At 38.1% G+C, this 10,092-nt stretch overlaps 1 protein-coding gene across 1 annotated transcript; it reads right to left on the bottom strand.

Annotated features, from left to right (window-relative positions):
* Positions 1–1,171: 1,171 nt before the first annotated feature.
* LOC122988773 (beta-1,3-galactosyltransferase 1) lies at positions 1,172–3,428 on the bottom strand. Its single transcript, XM_044361384.1, has 2 exons — positions 2,788–3,428; positions 1,172–2,487 (listed from the first exon to the last, which is right to left on the bottom strand). Exons 1-2 carry the CDS (start codon positions 2,829–2,831, stop codon positions 1,215–1,217), a joined length of 1,317 nt encoding a protein of 438 aa, XP_044217319.1. The 5' UTR covers positions 2,832–3,428; the 3' UTR covers positions 1,172–1,214.
* Positions 3,429–10,092: the final 6,664 nt, after the last annotated feature.

Here is a 10,092-nt window from a genome sequence, read left to right as displayed (position 1 = left end):
GGCACAGTGTACTCATTGTGAGTCAAATTACAGTATGTGGCAGAAGAAGAAACATATTTGACCCATCTGTTTCAGAATAGCAGCTACACGCTTAACACTCACCCCTTCTACTTCACCACCTTTTGTTATACACAGTTATAACACTCCAATACTGCCAAACCCTTCTCTGTAATGCTTCATATATAAATGTACATTCACCAACCGTGTGAATGAGGGCAGAGAGGGTGGTACTGTAACTCAAGAACAGAGAATAGAGTTGGGTTTCTCTACCTTTTTATGACCTGATGTAACAATTTTTTCACAACCCCGACAAGAAAAAAGCATCATGTTATCCTCCAAAATTTGATCGAAACTGTTATTTTCAAATGGCAGATTGCAGAATATTTGTTAAAGATGAAATATGTGTCAAAATAGTATTTTAAATTAAATACTGTCGTGCTGCAGAGATGCTTACACTGGCTTACACATCATATTCTACAGACTTAAGAAAACATCTCTGTTTGGCACAGATCCCTGCAAAAAAAATCACCCCATAATCATTTTAATGTTTTTCAATTAAAATGAGAATAATAAGGTAAAAATTATCATTCTCTTTAGTACTGCAAATCATATCAAAATTGCAATATCAGTCAATATATTCACAATTTGATATTTTTTCAAAATTGTTCAGCACTAATATGAAACCATTTTAATTTCCTTTTTACCTTCTTCACATTTATTCAAGTACATTAGACTTCACAGAAGGTTGAGAAACGTTGGCGTTCAGTGTCAAACTGTGAGCTTTGCCTTTGAGGAAAGCTTAAAATATCCTCTCATATACAAAAACATTTACATTCTGATATAAGTCGATTAAAAAAATATGCTAATATGTACATATTATCAGTGTTATTTAAATATGTTGCTGATATCATCCAGCATCTACAGCATCTAACATGCTCAGTTTCACAGCTGCACTCTCACTCAGAATAATAAATTGCATTTGATGTCTGGAAGAGTGTTTAGTTTGGAGCCCAACGTGACAGAATACCTTCTGCCCTGAGCTCTGTTTAACACTTGTAAATCTGAGCAATAACAATCAGCAGGTTGTAAACAAAAAGAGGATGTATTAAGTATTTTTTCTTATTTAGGATACATTTGTAAAGGTGTATCAATATATTAAGTAAATCCTTCATTTTTAGCCGGAACATCCTTTTTTTTTTTTTTTTTTTTAAAGATCAGCAGTATGGCCCCGGTCTATTATAGTCTTCCCACATCCACAATCGATCAGTATTATCAGCTATCAAGCAGACTACTAACCCGGAAAAAGTACAGCGATTGTACTGCAAAGGAGAGACAATAAAATAACCCCAGTTTGGGGGGTTGGTGGGAGATAAGCCCAAGTATTGCATACATAACCCCAAATACACATCTTCAATGTAAAGAGCTTTCACATGCCTGGATGCTGCCACTAGCTTTTTAGGGAGGTCTAAAGACAAAATGTATCCCAAGCCCAAAGCATACCGTGGGTACTGCGGGTTAGGGTAAAGATCAAAAGGCAGAAACCACTTACTGCTGGGATCTCTCAGGACTGCAGCATTTCCCGCCACAAGTCCAGTCATGTAGTTTGTCTTTGGAGCGTTTGACAACATGTTGATGAGAAGAGGCAAATTCAGGAACGTGTCCGAATCAATTTTCATGGCATAGGAGGCGTCGGAGCAGTAGGAGTCCAGCCACTCCAGCATCATCATGGTCTTGATGGTCAGGTTCTTGTAGCAGTCCACAAAGTTGCTCTGGATCAGGTCTTGATGCTCTTTGCTCTCCTGCTGCACCTGCTCCTGGACCTGCTCGACTCCATCTCCACTGTGCATCCCCAGCAGGAAGAACAGCTTCACTACTTTACCCTGTACTTCACTTTGACTTCCCCATGTGCTTCGGATGATGTCACGATGCGCCTTGTTCTTGGGCGCCACAGGAACTATCAGAACCAGAAAAGGCTTCTGCTCCTCACATTTCTTTGACTCATTTATAATGAAGTGGTAGTCATAGGGGTATTCCACTACGTACGGCCCCGGAGATACATAAGGGATAGGTGTTGGCTTCACATTCTTCTTCTGCGTTATCTGAGTCACCGGTGAGGAGTTTTCAGTTTGGTGTGGTGTATTCGTGTCTGCCACGGTTCTTGATGTTATTTCAGTGATATTCTCAGTTTGAGGAAATGTAGACAAGTTTTCTACAGTTGTCAATCCAGCAGCGGTGGTCAGTTCAGGTGTAGATCCAGGAGTGCTGGGATCACTCACATTGGGAAAGACGTTATTGTGACTGTTAAATGGAATAAACCATTTTGTTGCATTATATTTCATCCACCATTTAGGGCTCCAGTCGTGTGCCATTTCCTTAATGTTTGTGTTGTAATAAAACACAACTACAGTCACCACCAGAATGAAGAAACAGCCATGACATCTTGACCAACGACACCATCTCTTGCTTTCTGCCAGTTTCATTTCCTTACTGAGAGGAGAGAGAAGTGAAAACATCCATTAACAGTGTTTTTGCTGTCAAAGAAAAAACAAGTCATGAAACTGCTTTTCACGAGCGCAGGCTGTGAACTGTGAACACAGGTGGATGGATTATTTCATAGCACATGAAATGCTGTCATGTTTTAGCTTTTTACCTTTCAAATTCATCTTTTTTGTCCAAATGTTAAGACAAGTTGAAGCATTAACACATCCTTGTTCTCCTTCTCTGCTTCCTTGTTAAATAGGCATGATCCATGAATACAGAAAATGAAATGAAAAAATGCATACACACCTTTGTCCTCCTTGTCCTCCCTTAGCAAAGCCACTTTCTAGCATGTTAACACTCTCCTGTCTATGGATGAGTGTTGCTGTCCTTCCCCATATGTAGTGGAAAAAAAAAATTACAGGATGTTGCTTCACTTAAAAAATTTATAACAGGACTTCAGTTACGGTTAACTGATTTTTATCTGTCAGTTCCGACAAAAAATTGGAGCAACAAAGAATATTAAAATAATGATTTTGAACGTAACTCCTGGACTCTTCTGTCTCTGTATCATGCTGTGTCACCACCGTTACTGCTTAGATCAACTAACCATGGCAGTGAAGTATTTTTTTACCTGCAGAGGGACCACACCTTAGTTTGCTCCTCCCCTGGCTTGCCGGTGTTTTCTTTCCTCCTCAAAGCCAATGAAAACCTGGAAATTCTCTGGAGGCTCTCCTCAGCTGAGCTGTTGCTTCTTTATCACATGAGTTTGTGTGTGCTTTAAAGAGAAGTATGAGTGGGGGGGCTGATAAGAGATGGCTTACAAACTCTATGGAATTTGGCAGCAGGTTAGTGATTAGGTGTTCACAGTTACAGCTGCTTTCAATTTCAGGATTGATGATGTGCATTTAATACCTTTTAAAGTTATACGCATAATTGTAAAAGGTAAAAAAGTAAAAGTATTAAAGAATTATGAGCAAAATACAGTATCAAAATTAAAAGGTGTTTACTATGCATCACGTTTTATGAGCTCATTATAAATTTCACGTCACATTTTAATCTGCAATGTTATGAGTAACTAGCTGTAAAATATATGCAGTGAATTACATAATAGATACTAACATGTTCACAGTAACAATACCAACATGCTGATGATGAGCAGATCTAATGTTTACCATGTTCACCATCATCGTTTAGTGTGTTAGCATGCTAACATTTGCTAACTAAGTAACTAACTAACACAAATTTATTCATAGGTGTGTAAGTAATGGACATATTACAATTTTGACCTGATGATGGCGCTAGATGAACATGACCATTCATCCTCAGGGGAGCATGAATATAAGTGCTAAATCCATCAAATAGTTGTTGAGATATTTCACTAAAACTCACAAATGTCAACCATATGGTGGCACTAGAGGAAAAGTCACCAAAGTCAGTGGGATTCATCTTCTGGGGAACATGAATGTCTGCACACAATTTAATGGCAATTAATCCCAAAGTTGTTGAGATATTTAAAGTGGTGGACCAGCTGAGATTCCCACCCACAGAACCACGTGGCTAGCATGGCTAAAAGTAGCATAAAATAGAAATACTTAAAGCACGAATACTTAAAAGTTGTTATAGGGCGCTCAGTACTTCAATGCCAATATATTTTTTTAACCTATATTTATTGTAAACTGGAAACCAGTACAACCGCAATCTGATTTGATGTTGATAAGGAAGTGGCACACACTGCTCTTTCACTTCTCCCACCCATATTTATCCTGCCAGGCAGTGCATTGAACCGCCATCCTTCTAAGAACGCTTTTCTAACCTGTAGGCCACCACTGCCCCGTAATTGACTAGTGGCACGTGACCAGTGTCCTCTAGATGCCCTGTAGTTCAATACCAACCTTGTCTCCCAGAAATTGCATTCATATACAACTAAACTGCAACAACAAAAACATTTTGCTAGAAACATAATCCTGGCTGAGTCATGTTTTCTCTCAACAAAATGAGAAAATGTTGTTAATTAACTTATTTGGCAAGTTGCAAAAATGTTGCTGGTAAACACATGACTGAAATGTTCACAGACAACATACCTAGGCCTTTTTTCCCACCAACATATTTGATCTTGCAGTACAATATCCACTTCAAAAAACTACAGCAATATTAAACTTTTTATGGTTGGTTAAGGTTAGAGAAAGATCATGGTCGTGGTTTAATACAGAACAAATTCTGCAAAGACTTGAAGCATAACATGTTCATTAACATTTAAGCCACATCATCGTCTTTCACTACCCTGAACCAAAGTGCTTTTGTTTTCTTTAGAGTGATATACAGTATAAATAAAACACCTCATTCATTCAAACAAATGTTACCTGTGAACATCATCCAGGCAGCAATTACATTTGTCAACACAACACAACAGTTTAGTTGTATATGAACATAATAACACATTTCTAGCAGACAAGGTTGTCATAACTCATAACAAAAATATCTTAACTCATGGCCGACCTTTTAGCTTACTCATTGCATCCTCAACTGCGTTTCACATACCTCTTCAGTAGATGGTGATGACTCAACTGTCATCATGTGATACCAGTTGCTTGTATGTGTGGAGATGATAACCTCGGTCTCTGTTCAAAGATGGTTTCTGGCGTTGGATGTGAATGTTCTCCTTGATCTTTCTCCATTCAGTCCATTTGTCCAAGGTCTTGATGACGTCTTTCATTGATGTAGTGTTCCTCATATCTCTTGCACTTGCAATCATACACAACTCTGAACTGTCCCAACTGAAAATAGCCAGAAGGCTTAATGGACCTTTAGTTGAGCTTTTTTGTCATATTTCCAAGAATGTGGGCAACAAAGGTGTATGCTGCCAGAAGGAAGACCATTGTAGGACATCTCAGACTCAGCTAAAACTTCAAAACTCACCAATTTGAAAGAACAACTGGGACTGACTGTTCTTATTCAGGAAGTACTGATTGTATCTGTTTATGTAAAATGTAGTAAAAGACAACAAACAGCAAAGTAGGAAGGGCAGGGAGCGAGTACAATGACAGAGATTAGAGTAGAGGAAGAGACTGTTTGATTTCATACAAGACTGTCGGATACATCTTACATACAATACTTCTTTCTATTGTTGTAAATGGCTCTTTATGTCTTATTTGTCCTTTCATATTGTTCCTTTATATTCAAACTTATTGTATATTGATTTTTTTTCTACCTCCCCCTCAATTCCCCATATCAGGCTACTTTAGTTACGTCAGCCTGATTTGGGGAACTGAGGGGGAAGTAGATTTGAGTATCATCTACATAACAGTGAAAATAGATGTATTTTGGATGAGTTTGGATATTTGAATGAGATTTGTACTTTATGGAGATTTTCCACCCCCATCTGCTTTTTACTCATAGTGTGCAAATATGTTTCAGCTCACCAGGTCTGGTCTGGCAACAGCTGTACTCAATGCCAGGTATACTTCATACCAGCTCTACTTTGATCTACATGTTGACTCTAACATGTTAGTCTGGTACAGAAACAGCACAGAACAGGACAGCGAGGCCCTGCAAAGAGTGGTTTGTTTGGCTGAACATACAATAGGTGTTACTCTACCCTAGGAGAATCATTAAGGACCCCAACCACCCGGTTCTGTCCCTGCTGCGATTGGGAAGAAGGTACACATTACAAGAGCAATGCTGTTTCTTTATCTCCATGTCTTCTACATGGATCTTCGACCGCTAAGGATGCTGACTTTTCACTTTGGACATGTTGCTGTAGTCTCAATCTTTTAGCACAATACCGCATACTGTATGTAGCCATCAAGTCCATATTTAAGACCAGTTTTAGAAAATTCTCCTTATAAAATAAGTCAGCTGGAAACGGTATTTCAACCAACTCATGAGCATGACCGTTAGCTAAACTAGCTAGCCAGCTACAGCTGATAAAATCTGCTAGCAAGAATTGACAGAGCTGAGCAAATCAACTGTCAACAGCCAAAAATGAGAAACTGAGGACTGAAAACATTTTTGTCTAGCTGTTTCTATAAAGACCCATTGTTTCAAAAATTACAAAACATATGAGTGGTAAATCTGTCACCGTTATTGTTGTAAACTGCATATGTGTGAGAAACACTAGCTTGACAGGCGTAGCAACAGCAACTAAAGGGGGCGGGGTTTAGCTAACGTAGCTAACAGTCAATTATTGTCCACTTTTTATAGTCACCTGGATATTTATTTCACTAAAATAGCTGCAACAGTTTTATGCTTCAAACTGTTGTTAAAATTCAGTAGAGAAGGCACAGCGTAGTAAGTTAAAGACTGTCACACTTAATTGGAATCAATTCATTTTAAGAACAATGACATTCATTTTTCAAGAGCCTGCCAGTGAAGTTACAGTTACAGATCAGTTCTCTTAGAAAATAATAAGAAACTACTGAAAAATATGATACAACGCGCTTGACTCATAATAATAAAGCAGGGCGCTGAATCCTTAAAGTAATGAAAATGAAATAGAAAGGCTAGGACAGCACACCTAGTTTACTTTTTTTAATTGCCACACGGACGTTTTGGGCAAGACGCCCTTCTTCAGCGTGTGTTCTCGCAAATTACACAATCAATACAGGTGGGATTAATTATAAATATCCGCAGCTGGCACAAAAGGTCCATCCCAGGAGAGGGAGCTACAAACGTATAACGTAGATACATGACACATTGTAGAAATATAATAATAAACAAAAATCAAAAACTAATACTGTTTAGTGCATAAGAAACAAGGAAATAAAATCACCTCATTCATGTAACAGATTCTTGACATAAAACAAATCATAGAGAATTATATTCAGTTCATAATAAACAAGAGAATGAAATCTCATTCATGGTGGGACACATGGATGATTTGTTTGATTAAAATAGCCGCACCGGTTTTGTGCTTCAACTAAACTGTTGTTAAAGGTATACTATGCAAGAATTGTCAGTTGGTGGTTGTAAACACACAGGATTTAAGGTTGGCCCATCCTCCCAGAGAGAGAGAGAGCAGTGGTCAAGCGAGATAGGGAGTGAATGAAGAGAGAGCGAGCAGTGCTGTTGAGAGTAAAGCTGTAAATCAAATTAATGTCTTTTTCATGTTAATCAAATGGACACATCAACCGCAAGGAAACAGGGGACATAAACTGGTCACTAGCTATAAATCACAACCTCACACCCTGGGTGCTGTTAATGACTGGGGCTGCACACCCACTGTCCAAAGGTGGACACCTAGAAATGTCCCAACCACAGCAAAATGATAAGAAAATGCAGATAAGTACACTGCTACATACATCTAGTGGGTCATAAGTGATCATTGAGAGGGATTACTTTTGTAATCCAGGAGGGCGTCCCGCCTTTCAGAGTCAAGATCAGTCTTTCTGCAAGAGTTTATTAAAGGTGGAGCACAACTTCAGAAGGATTACTATATGATTCCTTAATGTAAATACACTTAACGCACTTTAGATGCATTTGAGGGGACTTGGAATACAACATTTCTCATGGTTCTCTCTCAGGAACTTGTACGATTTTAGGGAAAAAGAACTGTAGTCGGGATTTTACAAATATTGAGGTCACAGATTTTATAGCCACCAAAATGTCTTTACATTTTCTTTACCCACAATATCTATGTTAATTTAACTTCACCCCATATGATTGTCTAAATGATTTTTCAAAGCCTTCACGATGCCAAGAACTATAATTCTGATGGTGAGATACAAAATCCACTCATTTTAATTTCTGTCTTTGGCCTAAAAAAATTCAGATTTGAGAATATTGACTAAAGATATGTGGATCAGCATTAAAACTCACCATGTTGAACTTCTGCTCAGGTTGTTACAATCACAATATTCCAACATGAACTGGACATGAGATGAGGAGATGAGATCAAAATGAGCCCTCAGATATCATAAGATTCATTCCCTCCTTACATGACTCATTCTGCCTGATACAGTATTCACTGCACTTAAAAAATTGCAGACATTACAGATATCTTGAAAAATCACAAAATGGAACCAACATTTATGACACAAATTTTGTTTAATATGTGAAAAATGTATTGTTTGTGGAAAAATCTTCCAAAAATATGGTAACGCTTTCTTTTACGGGTCTGTAATTTCCTGGAATGTTTCCAGGAAAGAACAATGTAGTTTGGTACAAGTTAGAGAAAATAGAGACCAAGTTCTATGACAATTATTCAACCTCTTAAAATCCACTGGGTTGCCGGCAACCCACTTAAGCCAGTTGTGAGCGGCTTAGCGTCACACAGTAAAAGTAATTGGCACAATTTGGCCACTTGGAGACGTCTTGGAGACGTTCGGGGACACCAGTGACACCACAAACTAAAAAGCTTCCCTAAGTTTAGGACTAGAGGTCTAGAATTTTGTACAGGTGTGGTTGACAAGATGTAGAAGGTAAGTGGTAATTTGCATAGTTCTGGCATAAAGCATGTCCTAGTTATTGTTATTCAAAATATGACCCATTATAGACGAGGACAAAAAACACTTTTTTGAGCCATATTTGAACTGATGTAGTTTTAGTTTACATGCTAAACAAGAACATTTCCAGAAACTAGAAGATGTTACCTTTCAAATGAAGCCTCATACATGCATTTTGGCCTCACAGTTCTTGTGTTGTAAGCTTTTCCATTTGGGTATGTCAGTGGAAAAAAGGGTGGATGTTTAGAGGGTTACGTAAGTTCTTTCTTTCAAACAACTGCTCAATTTAAATACAATAAATATTCACTCATAATTTATTCATTATTGGAAACATTCATTTTTGATGAACTGTGTAGTTACCTGTATGCAAGTTTTACATTTCTGCATGCTAAGCTGACTTACTGTACCTTAAATAAAAGACGTAGAACTTAATTGGAATCAGACTGGCTTTATTTATTTATATATTTATTTCCGCCACAAAAAAGAGGAATCTGGCTCAACTATTCCTGCAACGTAATGTGACGTAATCATGCAAGTTGCTGTGGTGGCCGGTCATATTGATGCAAGTGCATATTCCTGTTAGATTATAACATAATTGCTGTGATAGAAGATATTTTTTCTAAATGGCTGTGCAGTGTTTTGGCATCTGATAAACCTTCAAACTCATGGATTTGTTATTCAAACCAGCCTTCCTGGAACCTGTTTCATCCCTCACCTGTACCTGAAGCAACACCCCGCCACCAACGCACGGCTATTTTTTGATCGGGGCATTTCAACTGAAAACAGTTCAGCATTAAAAAATTACAAGGAACCACATGTGACAAGGGTGTGTTGTTTAAGGTACCAGTCAGGCGTGAAATATGATCCAGGATGTTTAATTTGACAAACAGATCCAGGAATGTGAGATATTATCGCCAGGACGCTGCAGAACAGGTTATAGAGTTATGAGAATGTATTTTACAACAACGAAATATCAATCGTTTTATCTGAAATAAAACAGTGGAATTCTAATCTTTATATGATAAAGTATGAATGTGTGCTTGTGTGTTTTTGGCCATTTCAGCACCTTATCAGATGATGCTTGAGCCAGGTTCAACTTTTTTGGGAGACTCTTGACGGACAACTACAGCTCAGTAGACTAGTTTTCAGAAGCCTTGCTAGCTTGTCTAGT

This window comes from Thunnus albacares, chromosome 1, assembly GCF_914725855.1.
Source record: "Thunnus albacares chromosome 1, fThuAlb1.1, whole genome shotgun sequence".
NCBI classification, from domain to species: domain Eukaryota; kingdom Metazoa; phylum Chordata; class Actinopteri; order Scombriformes; family Scombridae; genus Thunnus; species Thunnus albacares.
Note: the sequence above shows the minus strand (reverse complement) of the source record. Positions and strands in the feature narration are given on the sequence as shown.